The 24,740-nt window shown below is 40.9% G+C and overlaps 1 protein-coding gene across 1 annotated transcript in view; it reads right to left on the bottom strand.

Moving 5' to 3' along the window:
• The window catches only part of kctd3 (potassium channel tetramerization domain containing 3), a 72,345-nt gene that overhangs the window by 18,838 nt on the left and 28,767 nt on the right, over nucleotides 1-24,740 (bottom strand). The window contains exons 5-9 of the mRNA XM_080200525.1: nucleotides 23,693-23,751; nucleotides 21,589-21,669; nucleotides 16,257-16,406; nucleotides 14,515-14,605; nucleotides 3,794-3,984 (exon numbers count right to left, since the gene is read on the bottom strand). Of these exons, the coding sequence (XP_080056651.1) occupies nucleotides 3,794-3,984; nucleotides 14,515-14,605; nucleotides 16,257-16,406; nucleotides 21,589-21,669; nucleotides 23,693-23,751 (572 nt within the window). The remainder of the gene's footprint in view (nucleotides 1-3,793; nucleotides 3,985-14,514; nucleotides 14,606-16,256; nucleotides 16,407-21,588; nucleotides 21,670-23,692; nucleotides 23,752-24,740) is intronic.

Genomic DNA, 24,740 nt, shown 5'->3' with positions numbered 1-24,740 from the left:
ATATTTTATTTTAGATGATATTGAATATTTATAAATGCTAGATGGAAGTCGTGCCAAATGCTAAATTACTGACTTGAAAGGTAGATTTTCTCTAAATACTACTTATAGCTAAGTTTTCAACACAAATCCAGTCCCCACTGCATATGGTGGGCTATATCCCAGTAAGAATTTCCCTGCTGTATACCGCAGCCAATAAAACCAGTAGAAATCCAAATACAAAATGCAGCTAATGTGTCTCTACTTTCCAACTGTCTTCCATAGTTGATACCAGCACAGTTGAGTGAAGCAGCTTGAAAATCTAATTTTGTTTGAAATCAACAAAACTTTTAAAATGGTAAGCACTGAACTGCTAAATTAGCTAGCATGCTTAATTAATTTTCAGCGATGACTTTGCAATTAACACTTATGGTTACAGCAAATGGTTAGCGCCATTTGCCTGATGTAACTCTCTGTCTATAATAAGCTTGGATAGTGCAAGTCACAGACACCTCAAAAAAATTAGGCTTTTACTACAAGGAATAAACAGCAAATTTCCCCCTTTTTAAACTTCAACTGTGGAAGGTGAAGAACAAAGAGAGAAGTAGAAGTACTTATCTTCAGAACAGAAAGGAAGGGAAAGAAATTAACAAGCAATCTTGATTGGTCATTTCTACACACCCTTAGGACAACTCTAGGTGAGTTCAGTGAAGATCTTGAGATAGGTTGCCACTCAGTATCCATTACGGTGCTGCAGAAATTCTAAACAAATACTAACAGAAAATATCTCAGCCGCAGAACAAACAAATGCCACATAAACACAATGGGACATTCTGCAGCTTTATCTTCATTATATGTTCGTCAAAACCCCCTCATGCAAGGATATTACTCTTACACATTAGCAACATTTTGTATTTCAACTTCAAAAATGTTATTGTAACCATAGATTCAGCAGTTTACCCAAATTTATCAACCTACATGATCTCACTTCGGAACTGATGTGGCTCTTGGAATGGCCTGTACACACTCCTAACACATGCATCTGTTTAAACTCTCACAATAGGATGTGTAATCAAAACAAAGTTATCATCTATATAACTTAGATCCAATAATTACGAAACTTAAAAGCCTAGTTGGTGTCCTTCCTCACTCCTGACTCTTCAGTGTATTTTAGTGTCACTATGGCAGTGAATTGTCTCTTACTAATAGCAAATTAAACATAACCACACCTCTTTATATGAAAAAAATCCTATACAATGAAATATTGTGGCTATATTCAAGAGAAGTAGGAAGAAGCACTTTAAAATCTTTTAGGAGAGTCAACGTCTCCTCAGTGAAACTACTAGCAGAAGAGCATCCACCATGTTTAATTCCACTTCCAGCCTCATGCACGTCAAGTGTCATAAATATTCATGCCAATTAAATAATGCTACAATTTACATAAACATCTGTTGTGCATATTAAACCCCCTTTTTCCAATTGTATGTTGACAACTGGTAACTTGTAATAAATTCACCTGGGGAGAGGAACCATCTCCCAAGCTCAGCAAAGGAATGACAGCCTTACAGCCAGGCACAGTAATGGTGATAACTTGCTTTAATTTATTTTCAAAATATGCATTAGAAGCTATTCTGAAATAGATTTGGGTTGACACATAAATCTGCTTATTTGCTGGGTTTGTCCCTGTAGAAATCTACTGTGCAGCTTGCAACAAAGAAACAATAGACATGAAAAATGCAAAATCAGGGATTTTCAGAAACGTCTCTCCCTCTTAAGGTGCTTTGAATTAAAAGGAAAAAACTGCTGGAAACTTCACAAAGACAAAATAGTGCAGATACTGGAAATCTGAAATATAAATGGAAAATTGCTAGAAAGAATCAGCAGGGCAGGAAACGTTAATGTTGCTTGGCCTGCTGAGTATTTCCATAATTTTCTGATTATAAGCTAGAAACTCCAGATTTCATCAACATAGTTAAGATAAAGAACGGCTCAGACATAGTTGATTACTATGAAAGATTGAATTACTTGAGCAACATGCTAGATTATCGTGTGTGCAAGATAGCTCCTTTCCTTTTTGACTCCTGCCCTTCACCCTACTTCAACCTTCAGTTCTTCAAAAGATGGCAACTCATGTAAAACTATTGTTCCATGGACGCATTTGGCTCTCTGGTGCCTGTCAAGTGACTATTGTAATCAGGTGACACCATAGAGTGCTGCTAGGCAACTCCCTGCTAGCACATCACAGCTGAGACACTTACTGCCCTTACACGACATCCCACATAAGCAAGTTGCAACACAGCATGAGAATCATCTAATATTTCCCCACACTAGACCAGGGACTGCGGCCAATTGTGCCACTTTTACAGCTACCCCAGGGAATAACAACCTTACTCATACTCCAAAAATCAAACCTGTGACCCCCTGTACTGGAGGCTCAGTATCATGCCAAATGGTGCAACCTTCAAATCAGCATGAAATCCCAGTCCAAATAAAGTGAACTCAAATTAGTGCTGTCCAATTGATCCTAGTATGATCTATTTGTCATTTAAATAAAAAAAGAAACACCCTAACAATGAAACAAATCTATTCACTCCACAACGTAAGGAGAAGAACCTTGCAATTAATAAAGTGCCTTTAATGCAACAAAATATTCTAAGATACTTTATGAGATGAATGCTGAACATTAACCTGGAATTAAGAAAAATTGCAAGACAAAAATTGAAAGGCTGCGTCAACAGTTTTTGTGGCGGAGTATGGTATTAAGAAGTTTAGGAAATCAGAGCTCAAGTATACAACTGTGACAGCTAATGGCTTAACCATCAATGGTTTGGCAAATTTTCGGTGCCTGAACAGAAAATTTTGATAATACTTCTAATTCTTAGGGTTCTGAAGCAACATTTATGGATTTTGTCTTGAACATCTTTTAAATAGTTCAGCTTAAATTTCTGAAAGTGAGATAATTAACAGTTAAAGCAGGCTGGGATTAGGAAGGCAGTTACATGCAAGAAACTACTTGTGATTAAACTCCTCCTCTTTCTAGTACCATGCCCTAAAAGGTATTGGTGACCATGGTCTTCCTTTGGATACAGAGATACAGAAGAATGGCAGATAAATTTAGGTTGGGATTCTCTGGCCTCCTCACAGCACCTTTCTTGTGGCAGGAGGCTGCGTGCCGTTGGCGGGATCTTTTGCTCCCACTGCTGTCAATGGGATTTCCCAATGACTCCACCCCATAGCTCTGGGAAACCCTGGTGCTGTTGGGAGGGCCAGAAGAACCCACTAGCATGAACAGCCAGAAAATTCCGGCCATATTTGCCGAGCACCTCAGCCATAATCTAATTGAATAGCAGAATAACCTCAAGGGGATCAACAGTCAACATCTGTTTCTATCTCTTCAGTCCCGAGGGCAGAGGCAGATGACAGTGCAGACTTTTCACAAAATAAAATCCAACACACAATTCTGAATTGAAATTTATGTAAGGCTGGAAAAAAAACCTTGAAGCAATAAAAATATGAATACAGTTTGAGTGCGGTGGGGGTGGAGTAGGGACACAGGTAGTATCACCAGTCTGATTCAGACAGTTCCAGTTATTCATACTGAACCTTCTTCTGTCTTTTATGCAGAACTAGTTAACGATAAAATTGGGCCATGGGACTATTTACCTCTAATGTACAGACCAGCCCCACAGTAACTTTCAAAAGGACCACAGACTTTGTCCCATTTACTCAACTCAGAGTTCTGAATAATGTTTAAACAGTCTCACCCCCACGTTAGGTGAGATAGAACTGTTTTATTCCATAAACAGGAAATACATACCTATTTCATTACCACTGCCTCCATCCTGAATGCTCCACAGGATGATACTACTCTCAGATGCCACAGCCACCATCTTGTCTTTATCACCAAAAGGTCCCCCAACAACTTTAGCATTAACTGCTACTCGCTCTATTGTCCAGTCCAAGTAAGGACTCGTGAAAACCTGCTGCCATCCAGAGGACTCTTTAATTCTAGAGATGAACAAAGACATCTTACTGATTAAGAAATTCTCAACATAATGCATGTAATGCTTTAGAAACCAGAACAGCATCTAACAATTTGTAGCAGATTACCTTGGTGATTGACGATGACTATCTTTGAAAAGGATGCAGAAGTAAATTATGAAAACCTAAGGACATTGTTCTCATTTTCTTTGGGACAGATTTCAAGATAACATTCTAGCTTAAGTTTTAAAGATGACTAAGAGAATTAAAGCTGATGCAAGTTGATAAAGTGCATATTCAAATACGAGAGCATATAAATTAAAAACTAGGAAGGCTTGAGCTAATCAGAAAATAGAGTAGCACTTTAAAGAAAAAAATGATCAAGAATAAGTTGCCTTAGATGAGTTCATTTTTTATATATGTTATTAGTGTTGTAAGTAGGCTCACGTTAATACTGCAATAAAATTACGGCGAAAATCCCCTAGTCTCCACACACCTGACCCCTGTTTGGGTACACCTAGGGAGAATTAAGCATGGCCAATGCACCTAATTAGCACGTTTTTCAGTCTGTGGGAGGAAACCCAGAACACCCAGAGGAAACCTACATAGACATGGGGAAAACATGCAGACTTTGCACATGACCTAAGCCGGGAATCAAATGCAGGTCCCTGGAGCTGTGAGGTAGCAGTGCTACCCACTGAGGATTGAATATGACCTAATAGCCTTTGCCAGTTTATAGAAATTCAAGTGTTAAGTTTTAGTAGACTGGTCAGCTGCCACTAATCTCTGATAAGGTGCCACATTCTCCAATTGGTCCCCTAAGGTTACTGTTTGAAATCTGACCAGGCATTATTGAGTGCATAAGAACATAAGAAATAGGAACAGGAGTAGGCCATCTAGCCCTTCGAGCCTGCCCCGCCATTCAATAAGATCATGGCTGATCTGTCGTGGCTCAGTTCCACATTCCCACCCTCTCCCCATAACCCTTAATCCCCTCTTACCAAAAACCCATCAACCCGCGTCTTAAAAATATTTAGCGAGGTAGCCTCCACCACTTCAACGGGCAGAGAATTCCAGAGAATCACCACCCTTTGAGTGAAGAAGTTCCTCCTCAACTCCGTTCTAAAACTCCCCCCCTTTATCTTGAGGCTGTGCCCCCTAGTCCTACTATCCTTTCTGAGCGGGAAGAGTCTCTCCACCTCTATCCTATCCATCCCATTCATCATCTTATACGTCTCAATGAGATCTCCCCTCATTCTTCTAAACTCTAACGAATACAAGCCTAGTTTATTCAGCCTCTCCTCATAGCTCAACCCCTTCAACTCCGGCATCAGCCTAGTAAACCTCCTCTGCACTCCCTCCAAGGCCAAAATATCCTTGCGTAAGTACGGCGCCCAAAACTGCACACAGTACTCCAGCTGCGGCCTCACTAATGCCCTATACAGCTGCAGCAAGACCTCCCTACTTTTATATTCAATCCCCCTCGCTATGAAGGCCAGCATCCCATTCGCCTTCCTGACCACCTGCTGCACCTGCAAGCTGGGTTTTTGCGACTCATGCACAAGGACCCCGAGGTCCCTCTGCACTGTCGCCTGCTGCAGTTTTTTGCCACGTAAGTAATAATCCTTCCTACCATTATTCCTACCAAAGTGGACCACCTCGCACTTGCCAACATTAAATTCCATTTGCCATTTCCTGGCCCATTCACCCAGCCTATCTAGATCCTTCTGCAGACTCTCCACACCCTCCGCACAATTTGCTGTTCCACCAATCTTGGTGTCATCAGCAAATTTCGACACCATACACTCGGTTCCCTCCTCCAGATCATCTATATAAATGGTAAATAGCTGAGGCCCCAGCACCGACCCCTGGGGCACTCCACTAGTCACCATCCGCCAATCCGAATAGCACCCATTGACCCCCACTCTCTGCCTCCTATTTGACAACCAATCCTCTATCCACACTAACACCCTACCCCCAACTCCATGTCCTCTGACCTTCTGCAATAACCTCTTGTGAGGTACCTTGTCAAACGCCTTCTGAAAATCAAGGAAGACCACATCCACCGGCTCTCCTCTATCCACCGCCCTAGACACATCCTCATAGAACTCCAGTAAATTTGTCAGACACGACTTCCCTTTAACGAAACCGTGCTGCGTCTGCTCTATCAAGCAATTCCCCTCAAGATGCCTCGCTATTTCCTCCTTGATGATGGATTCTAACATTTTACCTACAACAGACGTTAAACTAACCGGCCTATAATTCCCCGCCTTTTGCCTGGCACCCTTCTTAAACAACGGCGTAACATTAGCCGTTTTCCAATCTTCCGGCACTTCCCCGGAATCCAGCGACGTCTGGAAAATAACCACCAAGGCATCCACTATCACCTCCGCCATTTCTTTCAGAACCCTCGGATGCATTCCATCCGGTCCAGGCGACTTGTCCACAATCAGCCCCTCCAGTCTGTCGAGGACCGCCTCCCTAGTAACAGTAATGTCATTAAGACCCTCCAGTCCTACCACCTTTCCATCTCTAACACCCGGCAAATTATTCACGTCCTCCTCCACGAAGACAGAAGCAAAAAAGTCATTCAAGACCTCAGCCATATCCCCATCCCCTACCACTAAGTCCCCCTTCTCATCCTCTAAGGGACCAACGTTCACCCTAGCCAGCCTCTTCCTTTTTACATATTTATAAAAACTCTTGCTATCCTTTTTTATATTAAGCGCTAGCCCGGCTTCATAGTTTCTCCTACCCTTCTTTATCAACTTCTTTGTCAATCTTTGTTGACATTTAAACCTCTCCCAATCCTCTTCTCGCCCACTACTCTTAGCTACTCTAAATGCCTCCGCTTTTAATTTAACACTTTCCTTCACCTCCTTCGTTATCCACGGCTTATTACCTCTCCTCCTACAGTCCTTTTTAACCATCGGAATAAATTTCTGCTGAGCACCAAGAAAAATCTCCTTAAAGGTCCTCCACTGCTCCTCAGCAGACCTACCTTCCAATGCGCTCCCCCAGTCCACATTCGCCAATTCTTCTCTCATCCTACTGTACTCCCCTCTGTTCAAACAAAGGACGCGTGTCTGGGAACCCACTTTCTCCTCCTCCATCTGCACCAGAAACTCCACCATACAATGATCACTCTCCCCAAAAGGATCCTTCACCTCAAGGTCCCTAATTCTACCCGCCTCATTACATAACACCAGATCCAAGATAGCTCGCTCCCTCGTCGGCTCCAACACACACTGTTCAAGGAAACTATCCCGGCAGCATTCCAAGAACTCCTCCTCGAGCCCACCGCGTCCAACATGGGTCGACCAATCAATATGTAGATTGAAATCCCCCATAATTACGGCCGTCCCATTCCTGCACGCTGCACTTATTTGCGCGTTAACAGCCCGCCCCACCTCCAGATCATTATCCGGGGGCCTATAGACGACACCCACCAGCGTCTTCATCCCTTTGCTGTTCCTAATCTCTACCCACAACGATTCCACTTTCTGCTCCTTGGCTCCAATATCATCCCTTGCTACCACCCTGATGCTATCCTTAATCAGCAGAGCTACACCCCCCCCCTTTCGTCCCGCCTATCCTTCCTAAACACTTGATACCCCTGGACATTCAGCTCCCAGTCCCTGTCACCTTGCAGCCACGTCTCTGTAATGGCCACCAGATCATATCCATTTGTGCCGATCTGCGCCACCAGCTCATCCATTTTATTCCGAATGCTTCGTGCATTCAGATAAAGTGCCTTCATCCCAGCCTTCACCTGGACCCTATCTGACGTAACGCCACCAACCATACTCACGCCCCCTACTCCCTCTATTATTGGGACATCCTTGGCCTCTACCCTTACCTGTACCGTCTCCTTCACTTTAGACCCCGTAATGTCACCTACCCTCGCACCCCCCCCCCCAATTAGTTTAAAGCCCTGTCTACAGTCCTCTTTACTCGATTCGCCAGCACTCTGGTCCCAGCACGGTTTAGACCAACCCCATCCCGCCCGAACAGGTCCCACCTACCCCAATACTGGTGCCAATGCCCCATAAATTCAAACCCATTCCTCCCACACCAATCCCTGAGCCACCCATTCACTTCCTTAATCCTATCAACCCTACGCCCGTCTGCACTTGGTTCAGGCAGTAGTCCAGAGATAACCACCTTGTCGGTTCTACTTTTTAATACCATTCCCAGCTTCTCATACTCCCTCCCCAGATCCTCAGTTTGCATTTTGCCTACGTCATTGGCACCCATTAACACTGTGTACCTCAGTGGCTTTCATCACCTCTGCCACTCGTTTCATCTAAGATGAACTATACCATAAATAGTTAGAATGGTGTACAGAAAGTAATATTTATTAGCTATTCTGGCTCATACATTCGTGAACAATGCAACTTAAACAGATTTTGTTAATCTTTTAACTGACTTCAGATTATCACACAAACACAGTGAACAGAATTTTATCAGCATGTCTGCCTAAGTTCGTACGATCCCACCAGAGGCCAATGGAGAATGCCGTTCTCTGAGCCTCGCCTGCCCTCGGAATCAGGGCAGGTGTACTGGTAAAATTCTGGCCACTCTCCCTTGGACCGTTCTTCCAGATTTTGAGTTTAAACAGGTTCTAAAAAGACATCAGGGTTCTGTCTCTACGTCTTCAGATTTTTACATTTATCTTGCTGAAAGTGGAAGCTCCACAGCAAGCCCAGTTCCTCATAACCCCTTGGATTGTTAAAAATTTCCATCCCAATGTCGCCACTTAATTTCTACCATTCACACTGGTCATTCTCATTTTCCCGCAAAGCTATTTGAAGTAGTTGATTGTTCAGACTTTCCTTGCAAAAGAAAACATATGTACGGGCCCCTGCACATTGGTCCAACAGCAAGGATTTGTAGGTGGCATAAACTCACCAATTGCACATCTTCTCAGTCTTTGGCACCTATCAGCCTTTCAGGTTCTGTGCCCTGCCTGCCTAGCCCTAAACAACAACAACAACAACAACAACAACTACCAGCCTGATAGATTTGTCCTCACAGGCACAATGCATCCAGAAGATAGATGGAAACACAATTACCTCCTGAGTCAGGTTTCCCACATCTGGGTGCAGCCATTAAATTCAAAAAATTGAACAATGAGGTTCATAATCTCGTTATCAGATTTCAGGTGCCAACTTGCCTCCTTGGATAATGATGGCTGCCCATCTACCTTCCCACCTCCATTTAAGCTGGAAACCTGTTGCAGCCTGGATTTTGACTTTTATGCCTTTAAAACCCATCTGGTGCAAACCCACCTGCTTTTATTTAGGTGATTAAAACTTCTCTCATTGTTACAGCTACCAATGAATCATTACATTATAAAATTTAATGGAACCGTTGAAAGCTGATGAATTTTTCCTGGTTGCTGGACAAACATCGGACTATTCCGCTTCAACTTATTCCACTGCATTTAACCCTCATTCTCCAGCCCCCCGACGACATCACTAGAAAATGCTGACAGTAAAAGTTACTTTAAATGGATTCATGCTTCAATGTGGAAAAACGTATTGTCAAAAATGTAACAAAAATCAAAAACATTGCACCACAGTAACAAGTTGTAATAAAAAATACAGCAAATCATTTGCTATAGCTTTCAGGAGGACATTATTCTGGGTCAGGAATTTTTTTTTCTGTTGCAAACCAATTTTGATACTCAGGAGAAATGCCCATGCATTTCCAGCATAATCCTTTTGTTTTTCATAATATTTATAGCCTTGGTTGGAGCTCTTGTTCAATAGTCGTGGAAGTCTTTAGTGACAGCCAAGCTGCATAAAATAACTCAAGAAACATTTGCCTGATTCTCCACTTGCCATTCTGGTGAAAAAGAATTTGTGTTCCTACTCTCATATTTTAACCTTCAAAAAAAAAAATGTCAAAAATAAACAGCATAGCCTGCAAACTTTTTAAATTCATCACTTGTAGTATGTTAGGAGATGCCAGTGAACTGTCAAAAGATAGTAAATAAATAGATTTAAAAATCACTATAGGAAAGTGCATAATGTACAGCACATCTGGTTACCTACACTATTATTTTGATCCCTTTATCAATGCCTGGCTTGATTTTCCCCAGGTGCCGTATGAGATTTATTTCATTTGTGCAACCTTTCGTCAAAAATGAAATTTTATTTATTCTAGAACTGCATGGGCCACATGTGAGTATTGACTGCCAATCCTTTAGATTGCAGGTTTTAATCCTTTATATACTGGGAGAAAAAATTATTTTAAATTCAAGCTGGCAGGAATGAAAACACAAATGGAACTCTTTTAAATACCCAAAGACTAAGGCAACAATTGAACACAAGGATTCCCGAGCGACGGTCTGTCAGAGTGTAGATTGTTTCCTGCAATAAAAACAAAATCTTGAAAGTACTCCAATCAGACAGTATCTGTGCAGACACAGTTAACGTTTCAGGTTTTCTGAAATATTAATACTGGTTCTCCCTCCACAGATGCTTCCTGATGTGCTGAGTATTTCTAACGTGTTCTATGTCTATTTCAGATTTTCAGCATCCACAATACTTTACATCTGGACTGCTTCCTGTAGTTATTTTTGTCATTCACAAACAAACTCCATTTATGTGCACAACAGCATCATGTAAAATATAATCACCCAAATGAATTCTACTTTTTTGCCTACAAATTTCTCGATATATATATTATTTCCAGAGTTTTCACAATCTTAACAAACTCTACATGCATGTTAATCTGTCAGCCAAGATAACTGGCCATAATCTGAGACTGGATTGGTGCCATGGTTGGAGGAGATATAGAGCATGCACAGAAATGGAACCAAAGTTAGAAGAGGTGCAAGAGGGAAACAAAATAATAAATGTAGATTTGAGTCTGTTGTGCTACTGCAAGTTGGAGATAACCACATCCTATCTCTGCTGAAGCTATTCGTCCAGGCACGAATGGACAGTCTTATAAGACTAAGAAAAACAAGGATTAGCTTTCTGCTGAAAAAGACTGCAAACTCCATGAGTGAAGAATGCTATCACAAGTCTAGAGCAAAAATGGCAATGCAGAGGCCGATAGCGATGTCAACTGACATTCCTATTAGTTGTTTTCCACTGAATAGTAATAATGCATAACAATAATGATATCTGGCAGTGTAAAATGATCTGCATGGTAGACTAAGCTGCACTTTTTTTTGCTGTTTGGTGATATATTTACAAAGCCTCTATTAATGATAATAAATGAGAACATTCAAGAAAATCAGAGGGGTTGAGTTCCATGGGTCACGGGTGGAGGGGGGGACTGGCGGTGTTAAGATGGCAGCGTGGGCTTGTTGGGCCGAAGGGCCTGTTTCCCGGGCTGTTTTTGTTCTTTGTTCTGTTCTTTGCTTGAGCAGATATCATCACAACTCTGGGCTCACTCTTATGTTGAGATGGCACAGTTAGCAATCTCTCAAATTCCTCATTAAACATCAACAATATGAAAAAAGAAAAATACAAACTGCTGGAAAACATATAATCGGTGCAAAGCTTCTGCTGAGATGTTAAGTTGCATCCCCGCACCCCCCCCCCCCCCATTTTGAATGATGATATATCTACTTCAAGTAGCTTTAAAAAAGATCAATCGATACATCTTTCTTAAACTCATCTATCCATCTTGTTCTTTTATCTCTTCAATCCCTTTTAGTTTATCTACGTATTCAAACTAATCTTGAAGGCTGGCATACATCCTGTCCCAACCACTAAACTCAGATGTCAATTTTAACTCAAATGTGGGTGAAGAATTTTCTCAGCCTCTGTTTTAAAACTTTTACTTCTAACATTGTATGTCTGTACGTACATTCTCCTCAACTAATGGTAACAGTTTGCTCATTACAGTCTGCTAGAATTTTAAATACTTCCATTATACCACTTTGTAATCTGCAATATTTTAATGTAAAGTAGCTAAAGTATCCAAAAAAGCATGGATGTTAGGGAACTTGGGGAAATAAATAGTGATGTCTTGATAAGTCTATATATTACAGAGGTGGTGGTGCTGGAAGTCTTAAAGCACAGTAAGGTAGATAAATCCCCAGGACCTGATGAAGTGTATCCCAGGACATTGTGGGAGGCTAGGGAGGAAATTGCGGATCCCCTAGCAGAGATATTCGATAGTCACAATGAGGTGCCTGAAGATTGGAGGGGGGGGGAAAAATGTTTGTGCCCTTGTTCAGAGATGCAGGGAAAAGCCTGGGAACTACAGGCCAGTGAGCCTCACATCTGTGGCGGATAAGTTGTTGGAAGGTATTTTGAGAGACAGAATCTACAGGCATTTAGAGACGTAAGGACTGATTAAGGACATCAGCATGGTTTTGAGTGGAAAATCGTGTCTCACAAATTTGATTGAGTTTTTTAAAGGGGTAACCAAGAAGATAGATAAGGGCAGTGCAGTTGATGTTGTCTAAATGGACTTTAACAAGGCCTTTGACAAGGTACCACATAGTAAGTTGTTGCATAAGGTTAAATCTTACTGAATCCAGGGTGAGATAGCTAAATGGATACAAAATTGACTTGATGATAGAAGCCAGAGGATGGTTGTAGAGGGTTATTTTTCAAACTGGAGGCCTGTGATCAGTGGTGTGCCTCAGGGTCCACAGTTATTTGTCATTTATATTAAATGATTTGGATGAGAATAACGAGGCATAGTTAAGAACATAAGAACATAAGAAATAGGAGCAGAAGTAGGCCATCTAGCCCTTCGAGCCTGCCCCGCCATTCAATAAGATCATGGCTGATCTGAAGTGGCTCAGTTCCACTTTCCTGTTTTCTCCTCATAACCCTTAATTTCCTTGCCTACCAAAAACCTATCTACCTGTGTCTTAAATATATTTAGCAAGGTAGCCTCCACCACTTCAACAGGCAGAGAATTCCAGAGATTCACCACCCTTTGAGTGAAGAAGTTCCTCCTCAACTCCGTTCTAAACTGCACCCCCCCGCCCCCGCTTAGTTGTTCATAGTTGTTGCAGATGACACCAAAATTAGAAGCATATTGAACAGTGAAGAAAGTTATTTCAGATTGCAATGGGATCTTGATCAATTGGACCAGTGGGCTGATGAATGGCAGATGGAATCTAATTTAGATAAATGCAAGATAACGCATTTTGATAGACTGAACCAGGGCAGGGCTTACTCTGTTAATGGTAGGGCGTTGGGGAGAGTTACAGAGCAAAGAAATCTAGGGGTACAGGTTCATAGCTCCTCGAAAGCGGAGTCTCAGGTGGACAGAGTGGTGAAGAAGGTATTCAGCATGCTTGGTTTCATTGGTCAGAACATTGAATACAGGAGCTGGGACATCTTGTTGAAGTTGTACAAGACATTGGAATGTGTACAGTTCTGGTCACCCTACAATAGAAAGGATATTATTAAACCAGAAAAAGCGCAGAAAAGATTTACTAAGATGCTACCAGGACTTGATGGTTTGAGTTATTAGGAGAGACTGAATAGACTGGGACTTTTTCCTCTGGAGTGTAGAAGGCTGAGGGGCGATCTGATAGAGGTCTATAAAATAATGAGGGGCATTGATCAGCTAGATAGTCAACGTCTTTTCCCAAAAGCAGGGGAGTCCAAAACTAGAGGGCATAGGTTTAAGGTGAGAGGGGAGAGATATAAAACTATCCAGAGGGGCAATTTTTTTTCCCCACACAAAGGGTGGCAAATGTCTGGAACAAGCTGCAAGAGGTAGTGGTAGAGGCAGGTACAATTTTGTCTTTTAAAAAACATTTAGACTGTAACATGGGTAAAATGGGTAGACAGAGATATGGGCCAAATGCAGGCAATTGGGGCTACGTTGGGGGTTTAAAAAAAAAAGTGGCATAAACAAGTTGGGCTGCAGGGCCTGTTTATATGTTGTTCCATTTGACTCTACGACAAATTTTTCAAGTCTTTCCTTGCATTTATATTTCCTCATACACCAACAAGTGATAATTACATTTCACCTACAGCATATTAAACACAATGTAAGATACAGGAGCAGGAATAGGCTATTTGGCCTCTCCACTATTCAAGATGATCATGGCTGATCTGCTTGTTTTAAATTCCACATTCTCATTTACCCAATAACCTTCAATTCCCTTACCTAACAAGAATCTACCTACCTTTGCCTTAAAAACATTTAATGACCCCTACCTCCACCACCTTCTAAGGCAGAGTTCCAAAGTCGCCAACAGTTAGAAATAAATTTTCATCTCTGTTCTAAAAGCATGGCCCCCAATTTTAGAACATCTTCAAGCATTTTGAGGGAACTACAAAGCAAAACATCAGGCAGCATCCTGATAAGCCTGTGTTGTACACCACTGAAAGCCTCAATATTTTACTGTTAGTGTACAATATAAGGCTTCAACCTGAGGTCTTTGGTGGCACTTAATACAAAAATTCCACAGAACATTGAATTCTAATCAAAGCCTCTAATTGCAATTTCTCTCCAGAAGGCACTTTATCAGGTTGTCCTGTGAACAGTAAAACTCTGCCATCATTTAGCAAAATAACAGAACATAGGAAAGAGACATTAACTGCAATAACTCTCTGGTACCTGTAACAAACTACGAAGTGTGCATAAGCCACAACAATCCAGTTGTGATGGCCAGCTACTATGAGAACTTTCCGGGGATCCACTGCTGCACCTGCCAAAAAATTAAAACATAAGAAAATTGCAAATCTTAAAAAAAAAGTCAAAGCTAAATTTCAAACTGTGTATATACACATTAGGCTTCACCTACATCATCACAATCCCAATATGGCAGATCCTGCTTGTAATAAAATTAATGAACAAAATTTGAATTAATTTATAGAGAAAACTAGAGCAATAATTTTCAACTGTTAAGCCACAAGGAACAATAGGATAGTTACCAGTGGAACAGAGCAAACCTTCACAAACTGCAGCACAGTGATTAGCATTGCTGCCTCACAGCACAAAGAAACTGGGTTCAACTCCAGTCTCAGATGAATGTATGTGTAGAGTTTGCACGTTCTGCCCGTGCCCGCGTGGGTTTCCTCCAAATGCGCTGGCTTCCTCCCACAGTCCAATGATTAGCAGGTTAGGTGGATTGGCCATGCTAAATTGCCCATTAATATCCCAAAATGTATGGGTTAAATGGATTAGTCATGGTAAACATGTGAGATTACTGGGATAGGGTCACAGGGATGGGAGGAGGGCCTATGACAGAGAGTCGGTGCAGACTTGATGGGCTGAATAACCTCTTTGGAACTACAGAGATTCTACGATTCTAATCGAAGCATCTTGTGTTCTCAATTTCTAATTTTCAATTCAGAGTTAATTGCCTACTGAAGCAGAACCGTGCAATATACCCTGAAGGAAAGCATACAAGGTTCAGAGTCTAAACCTTGCTTCTCACATATCTCACTGATGCCACTTCAGCAGTGTTAAAATATAACCCCTGATTTTGTTCTAAACAAAAACAATGCTCACAAGGCTGGAGATGGTTGCTGATAGAATGTTAAGCCCACTCAGAGAATGAAAATCAGTCTCTCTCATGGGTAGAAGCAATTTCAAAGACTTAAGTACAAAATAAAATCCTCCAAACATGAAAAGGCTTTGACACTCCTGTGCATCACTGGTTGATCAACTGGTCACATTGTAATCTGGTAGCTCTGTAGAGGTGAGCCTCATGAGTGCATGTTAATCGACTCTCATAATAGCATGATCGTATTTGATCAAGACTCCGTCACATTCCAGCTATAACAATCATCCACACTGAGCGTATATTGCATGAACAAACACCAATAATTTGGCACTATGGAACAATTTTCTGAGAACACGCTAGCAGCAGCTAACGTCACGCACCAGCAATGCATAACGCAGAATTATGTCCATTAATGCCCGTGGATACCTACTGTCAGCAGATTCTCTATCACCTATTCATTGCAAACAGGTTTTGACATATTGAAATTGTGGTAAAGCCTATGTTTCACTGAAGCAAAATATACATACAGTTTGAAATTAAGATTTGATTTTTTTTACATATTCTGAAAATTTTATGTCTGCAAGTATACATTATGCTGTATGCCTTTTACTGTTCTTTTAGATATCATTAAAGAAACAGATGGTTGACAATGAGAGATACATTGCAATACTTCTTTATAATTTAATGAAAGTAGCTTCTGTTCAAATAAGCTTAAGGTCCAATCCAAAGGAAACATTTGATCAAAAAGCAGATGGTGGATTGGTGCAACTGTAATCATTCAGCTAGCTTATTAAGGGATAAATATTTGCATGTGTACTTTAGACGAAAAGGAACACGTGTCTCTTCTTACCCAATCTGGCAGACCCTTCGGTTGAGATGACTCCAGCTGACACGGAAGGAGCTGGATTTGATCGAACAGTACCCTCTGCTGTGCTCTGTGCGGCTTTACTCTCCTGTGAGGATCCGGGCCCTCCAATACTTCCTTTTCTACTGGGAATGGCTAGCAGAGTTAAACACATCAGTCTTTAACCACTTAAAAAGGTGAAAGATGTTGACATTCACATAATACCTAGAAGACAGCACTTTGACCTACCGCATACAAATTTAGTCAGCTTTCTTTTACACCTGCTGTACTACTGTGTCTTTCTCTTTTAAAGAATTGTCACAGCTAGTGCCATTTTGCAAGCACCTGACTCACTGTCCTGGTACATTGTGCTACGTGGAGTCACCTAAACCACAGACAAGCATTTCTATTTCCTTTTTCTATGTGGGTATACTAAATTTTGCATTTTAATAGGTTTCACAAGCTCTTCTACATCTGTTATAAACTGATAGAGTTCTACAGTCAAGGTTCTTGTTTGTTATCATTACTTGTCTCCAATTTGGACTGTAGTTTGAAATGGATTTTAGTTTGTGTTGGATTCAATTCTTGCATACCAGTCAGTATTATAAAAAGTGTTTGCATTTGAGAAAGCCTTTCCAAGTCTCTCTTTAACACTTCGACAAAAGACAGAAATTTGTTTGCCTGACACATAATAAGCCCCTTATCTTCAACCTCTCTCACCCCTATCCTTACTTTTCTTTCTCATTTCAATTGATATTGTAATCATAAATGCTCCTCAGAACTTTTCATTCTTATTCATCCCAAACCCTAAATAGGCCATCTTACAAGTACACATCCACACACACAACACAAATATAATGGCTCAAATTTTCCAGTATGGGAAACAGAGAATTACTCAATTTAAGTCACTGATGCGTCTCTGGAGCCTGAAGAAATCCCGAAGAGTGCACATGCACAGTACTTACATAGAAAGCTTAAACTTCTGATCACCAGTTTACTATGCCAAGATTAATGAATGGCTAATGTCAGAGGGTCTAAACAACCAGAACCATAATGATTGGCAAAGTTTGCTTCATACTTGCTCTGCTTTTTTTACACAAATTTACTTAGCGCTTTTCAGAGCAGATGTAAAACTTACTGAACAGTGTAACTCTAAATCACCTGGACTGCAAAAGCACAACACAAAACAACCACAACAATGTTCACCCCTGTCTGACCCTCAACAACATTCACCACTCAAATTGCACTCTCTCTCCCATCCAATTCTGGAAGTGTTCACCAGCTCTTAGCTCTCCCTTCCTTCATCAATCCTCCAGACAGTGTCACCTCTTCACAGCCTCCCCCTCCTCCCCAACTCAACTTCCAGCACCCCTAACTCCTGTCTAGCTGATATCAAGAGTCACCATTGTCAGGGAGTGCTGACGTGAGGAAGGGTGGGTACTGTTGACCATGAGGGGGGGAGATGCACACTGTGAGGGATGGTGGGTGGGAGTTTTCAGGGTGAGGGAAGGGATTGAGCATTGCTGGAGTGAGGAGGAGGAGTTTGATCAATTTTAGGATGAAGGAAGAAGGATGAGTATTGTGGGATGTGGGAGTGTATCGAGCATTGCCAGGGGCTGAGACAGGAGTTTGAGCATTGTTTTGGGGTGGGGGTAGAGGAAGGATGGGGTTAGCATCTTTGGTGAGGGAGAGCTGCTCAGTTTCGGGGGTGACAGCTCTACTTAAAGCAGTGTAAGCTAATGAACCGAAGACAGGCATTAATGAGCATGGTTTCAGTTCAAGACGAAGAATGGAGTATGTTTTCACCAGAATCACACACGTAAACCGAGCTCCTCACTCTGTTCATTAGTGCATCCCTGCTAAAGCCGACATTGGAAGGTGCAAAGACTCCAACATAAAATGGTAAGTGGGCAGATTATAGCACAGTCAGCAGGAGGTGTACCATCTCTGCCGCTGATCAGAGGGTCTGAGCCAATCTAGCTTTCTGATATATTGGCAGCAAATTACAAACTGATCCTTGCACTTCCTGACAACATTTTCAGTCATATTTATCCCCATGTCTACAATTATAATGGAAACAGTCCATGCAAAATTGTCCAGCTGGAATTTGGAAAAGATGGGAGCATAGGGGAAAGGGAGAAGAGGATGAGGTAAACTGCCAAAAAAAAATCATTTGGAAGAGGGCATAAATAGGCGTCTCTGTTTGTAAAAGGAGGCAACAAAGTGGAGTCGGCAGCAGGAGTGAAAAAGGGTAAACTTTAGGGAGCAGGTGGTCATAAGGTAGGTGATTCGTTGAAAAATTGAGCTAGCTCTGGGGGGATGGCATGTATGGAAACTACAGCCTTTGTAAGGGGTGAGACACAATGAAAATGGAGGTGCAGGATGGTTGGCAGGACACTATAATCAAGCAGTTGACAAGGGAAAGCTGCAGTCAATAAGGTTGGGAGCAACTATGTGTGCAGTATTGCAGTGCTGTGCAGAGGTGCTGCACTGCAGAGAAATATCTAGAAATGCATTTGAGGAAGCAAAACATCATCGAGTCAATTAAGATAAAAGTAAATTACTGAAGATGTTGAATCTTAAACAAAAGCGGAAAACGCTGGAAAGTCTCAGCAGGTCCGGTAGCATCTGTGGAGAGAGAGAGAGACTTGAAACGTTGACTCTGTTTTCTCTCAGTAAGAAGTCTCACAACACCAAGTTAAAGTCCAACAGGTTTATTTGGTAGCAAAAGTCGCTAGCTGCCTCTTTGTCAGGTGAGTGTGAGTTCTAATCACAAACAGGGCAAATAAAGACACAAACTCAATTTACAAAATAATGATTGGAATGTGGGTCTTTACAAGTAATCAAGTCTTTAAGGTACAGATAATGTGAGTGGAGAGAGCATTAATTGTCTGTTCCTTTTAGACTTGATTAGCTGTAAAGACCCACATGCCAACCATTATTTTGTAAATTGAGTTTGTGTCTTTATACACCCTGTTTGTTTACAGAACTCCCACTAACCTGACGAAGGGGCAGCCAGCGCTCCAAAAGCTAGTGGCTTTTGCTACCAAATAAACCTGTTGGACTTTAACCTGGTGTTGTAAGACTTCTTACTGCGTTTACCCCAGTCCAACGCCGGCATCTCCACACCTGTTCTCTCTCCGCAGATGCTGTCAGACCTGCTGAGATTTTCCAGCACTTTCTGTTTTAGCATCAATTGACTTGGAACAGTTGCACATGTTACTGGCCTCATGTGGGGGAAGAGGGAGTGACATGGATTTTTTGGTGTCAGCAGCAGGATGTACTGGAAATAGCAATTTAATGAGACAGACAGATGCACAAAGGTGACAATGGAATAACAGATCCGCTGCAGACAGTCAACATGATGCAGGGATAGAAGGGAATTAGCAATGTGGAAAAGATGGTGGACAGAGGGAGACAGAGGCAAGAGGGAGAATACATTTTTTAATTCAATCTATCTGCAGATGTTCTTTTGTTACCTTCACTTCACTACAGCAACATAGTTGTTGGTTGAAATAAAATGCTCCACAGTGACATTTAGTGGTCAAAGCCTGTAACTGTGTTCAGTTTTTTTTAAACTAGTAGCCATTGTTTTAGCAACGAATCTTCCATATTAACATTGAAATCCTCTATCACATCGCCATCTACAGGAATAACAACGACAACTTGCATAATTTGCAACTTTTACAACGGATTTTGCAACGAATACGGGCTGAAAAAGGTTCTTCAACATTACTGATTGTTAGGGGTCAAACACTTGAATTTTCAACCTTGACTATTGAATCAAATCATTGCATCAAATCTTCAAAGATAAAACTGCAGTTTATGTAGAGGCTCTGTCAAAAGTCCTGAAATCTTACTAATGAACTACAGATATAACCAGGGGCAATAAATACGTACGTGTGATGGTAAAGAAGAGTTTTGTAGTCTAGCAGTGTTCTTTCCTTTGCCAGGAACTGCCCATTAATGTTAAACATTAGTCACTTTCAAATTTGAACTGGGTAAATTCAAGCTGATGATTTGGGAATTTTCCCAATTTATGTGATTTTAAAATAGATAATTTAAAGCTCAAATCAAGTCTAAAGCCTGGAACAAAAACAGAAAATGCTGGAAAATCTCAGCAGATCTGACAGCATCTGAGGAGAGAGAATAGAGCCAAAGTTTTGAATCTGGTTGACCCTTCATCAGAGTTCAGACTCGAAACATTGGCTCTGAGCTCTCTTCAGAGATGCCGTCAGACCTGAGATCTTCCGGCATCTTCTATTTTTGTTTCAGATTCCAGCATCCGCAGTAATTTGCTTTTACCTAAAGTCTAGATCCAGGTTATTCATACCATACTACAATCTGATCTTATTAACCCCAAATTTACTTGTACCAATCAGTGCGGGAAATGTCTTTACATTTCAACAGCAGCAGCTTGCGTGTATAGAGCATCTCTAACATTGCAAAACATTTCAAGATGTCTAACAAGATTGTCACTAAATCAAAATTTGACATCAAGTAACAGTAGGAGCTATCAGTGCGGTCTGATCAAATGGGTTGGTTTTAACAAGTAGAAATGAGATAAAGAGGTGGGGGTGGAGTTTTGAGAGAGCTAGGGCAGCTGAACAGATAGCCAGCACAAGTGAAGCAATTACAATCAGGACATCTCAACATTAGAAAATTGGAAAAGCACAGAGTTTTCAGAGATTTGTAAGGTTGGAGAAGGCTAGAGATAGGGAAGGACAAGGCCATGGAGGGATTTAAACACAAGGATGAGAATTTAAACACTGAGACTTTGCCAGACCTAAATTTAGCCCTAAAATCTGGTTTTCTGGACTTTTAAACCTGCACTATGGAGTTTTAGCTGTTGAATGTTAAACACTGACATAATGTGATAGAGGTTGAATCACACTTCAATATCTTATTTTAAGCTGTTAGTCTGTTAGGTATAAGAGTTGCCTTCGAATAGCTCTGGCAGAATTTGTGTCAAGGGATGAAATTAAGATTTAAAATAAAAAGGACAATAACAGGTGGCTAATAAATACATTCTGAGTGACAAAATACATCATTTTGGGCAATGCAGAGCAGTACTGTTATGGAGAAACTTGAGGCCTCGACCATGCCACCTGCCCTACAAAATAAAGCAGCACTGTCATGGGAAAAGTGTTAACGATGAAAACAATTAAATAAAGCACAAATAATTAACAACATGAATGCTATTAACCTGCACATTTATGAAGTAGTGATGTTATAATGGAAGGTTAATGTTCTTTGTACCATTGTGGACTTTATTAGCAGTGCCATGGTCCCACAGGTTAAAAAAAATCAGTTCCAGTTTAAAATAAAAGTAATATACCTGGAGGTGGCAGATAGCCATGGAAAAGAACACTGCCACAGGAAGATCGCTCAAGCTCTTCACACAGCAACAGACGACGAACTAAGTAGATTAAAAAAAAGCAAATGGTTCCATATAATATTTACCTTTTCAGGCATCAACCATTTCCAATTAAAAGTTAATGGAACACCAGCTAGCATTTAAAAAATGTTGACATTCTTTTCATTTACAAATAAGGAACTCCATTTGCAAGTAATCACTTGGATGGCACAAGTACAAAACAATGCCTCAATCTCTCACAAAAGCACCCCAAGGTGGTAAAATTGCAATTTAAATTTAATCCAAACAAAAATTAAATCTTTTGTAGTAGATCCCAAATCCTGACTTCTATCAACTCAAAACTAAAATGCCCGAGAGGGTTAAAACAGGAAAGAGATATATTTGAAGAAAGGATTTATTCTCTTCAAGGGAAGTTTCACGAATGGACTCAATAGCATGGATGATTTGTGTTAAACTTTGATCCATACTCGGTAAAACTTCTACTCAGTGTTGGTAGAAATGTTATACAAATTTGGAAGGTATACTTTAACTATCAAAAAGAAAAATGCATCTGCATAAAAGTGAAGGATCAAAATTTTGTGACGAGGATTTTTTGTCATTTGTGAGACATTGGTGTCGCCGGCTAGCCAGCATTTATTGCCCATCCCTAGTTGCCCTTGAAACTAGGCCATTTCAGAGGGCAGTTAAGAGTCAACCACATTGCTGTGGGTCTGGAGTCACATGTAGGCCAGACCAGCTACAGTTGGCAGATTGCCTTCCCTAAAGGACATTAGTGAACCAGATGGGTTTTTCCAATAATCGATAATGGTTTCATGGTCATCATTAGACTCTTAATTCCAGATATTTTTTATTAAATTCACTTTCCACCATTTGCCATGGCGAGATTTGAACTCAGGTCCCCAAAACGTTAGCTGAGTTTCTGGATTAATAGTCCAGCAATAATATTACTAGGCTATTGCCTCCCCTATAAGCCTCTACTGGGACTTCTCTTCAATTAATGATGGCAACCTGTTTGTCCAAACTGTTAGCTCAATCAGAGGGTCAGCATCACTGCAGCCTCGCCAGCACCATTGTTAGAGGTGGCCACATCTGAGGCTGAAAGAAATATGACAGGCCACCTCCATGTAGAGGGCCAGTAAACGATTGCTAGTTGTGTCAGGGCCAGACAGCAGAAACTAGCAAATGAAGCTGTGAACCCTCCAGTGGCTACACTGGAGCTGTGTGCGTGCGCACGTGGCAATTACTGCGAAGGGTGCTCCTTCTTGCATCATGAGGCCTTCGGTAAGGAAGGACCCAATCCTCTGGAAGTTGCAAGGAGGGCACAGCTGGCAGACTCATGACACTTTGATTTTTTTTGGGGCTTGTAAAATCCTGGCGTGGTCATAAAATCTGCCTCTGGTCAGCGGGCAGGTAAGCCATTTCCATTCCCACCTTTGGAAATAACCCAAACAGTGAGTGCAGATCAGGCTTGCCTCTGGAAGTCTTCCACCATCATTTTCACTTGGGAAAAATTCAGCCCAATAAATCTGAATAGTGCCATACTGAGATGAAGTAATCTACCAAGGATTAGAGATTGAATTTCAGACCTGAACATTCTCAGTTCTGTACCTAGTTGTATATTTAATCAATGAGTTAATGGGAAGCACACCAAGTGAATATTGTTTAAAGTATTTGTATTATTAATACTGCTCTTTAGGCTCCACGTCACTGGACCAACACATATAAAACAATGGAAACAGATTCACAAAAAAAAAGATAATTGGTCTGTGAATTGACCAGACCAAAAGATCACAATATTAAGGAATTGACACACTCACAAGGGCCCTTATAATCTCCCCAGACTAAAAAGGATGAATGCAGGTACAACCTTGTAAAAGGTGTCAAACATGAAATGGATAGTACATATTAATGAGGATTTAGCCCTAGAGTAATGTTCTGCCACACTATGAACAGCACTTGGAGTGCTAATCATAGTTAATCAACTTTGACTATTTAATTTAAAACATAACACTGCATCCTGCAAAAAAGATTTTCAAACATTCCAACAGAACAATGTTAATCGTACCTAATGGGGTAATTCCATAAAATTCAGCTTCATGTCTCAGAACATTGATGTTTACTCCCCTGAAGGATAAGGAAAATTGCATTAGCATTGTTTTTAATAAATGTCTCTTAATGAACCATTTAAGAGTCCAAAATAAAGGCAATATGAAATTTGATAGCTGTAGACGTTCAATCATTCAGTATATTGAAGGTTAGGATCAATAAGATTTTTCGATTCCGAGGAAGTCAAAGGGGAGAGGGCGGGAAGGTGGAACTGACCCACGACAGATCAGCCATGATCTTATTGAATGGCGGGGCAGGCTCGAAGGGCTAGATGGCCTACTCCTGCTCCTATTTCTTATGTTCTTATGTTCTTAAAGGATTTGGGGATCAGGTGGGAAAATGGAATGGAGATTGTGGATCAGCCATGATCTTATTAAATGACAGAGCAAATGTATAGGGCTGTATAGTCAAATCCTGCTCCTGTTTCTTACGTTCTTATACGTGCCTCAAGATGTCTTCAGGACCTCCTGAGGTACTTCATGTACTTCTTAGTCATTATGCAAGCAAATGAGACATCTAATGTGCATGAAGTAAAGCCTCAGCAACAGCAAATGAGATGCCTGGCTAGTTAATTACTTTTGGCAGTGTTAATTGATGGTGAAATGATGGCCAGGACACTGGAAAAATTTGACTTTTCTCTGAATGGAAAAAGGACAGTACCTTGGTTTTAATATCTCATCTAGAAAGAAATTTCCTCAGTACTGTACTGAGTTAGTCTAGACAACAAATTCAAGCTAAGAAGGAACCTCCAGGATCTGTTTAGGAACAGATTAGATTTTGCCTCTTTTGTAATGTACACTCTCAGTTTCAGTGAAATATATAGTGGCTAAAGCAGTGGGAGCATAGGTAAGAATTTTACTAGAAATACCATATACCACATAACTAAAGAGCATGCTCTCCAAATTAAGCCTACGCATTAATACTTATTTAGCACCATTTCCCCACAGAGTTTATGAAAGAAAGTTGCCTATTTAATTGATATTTCAATTCTACATTCTGATTAATCT

This window comes from Carcharhinus amblyrhynchos, chromosome 12 (genome assembly GCF_965287045.1).
Source record: "Carcharhinus amblyrhynchos chromosome 12, sCarAmb.v2.hapA, whole genome shotgun sequence".
NCBI classification, from domain to species: domain Eukaryota; kingdom Metazoa; phylum Chordata; class Chondrichthyes; order Carcharhiniformes; family Carcharhinidae; genus Carcharhinus; species Carcharhinus amblyrhynchos.
This window is presented reverse-complemented; position numbering and strand designations above follow the sequence as displayed.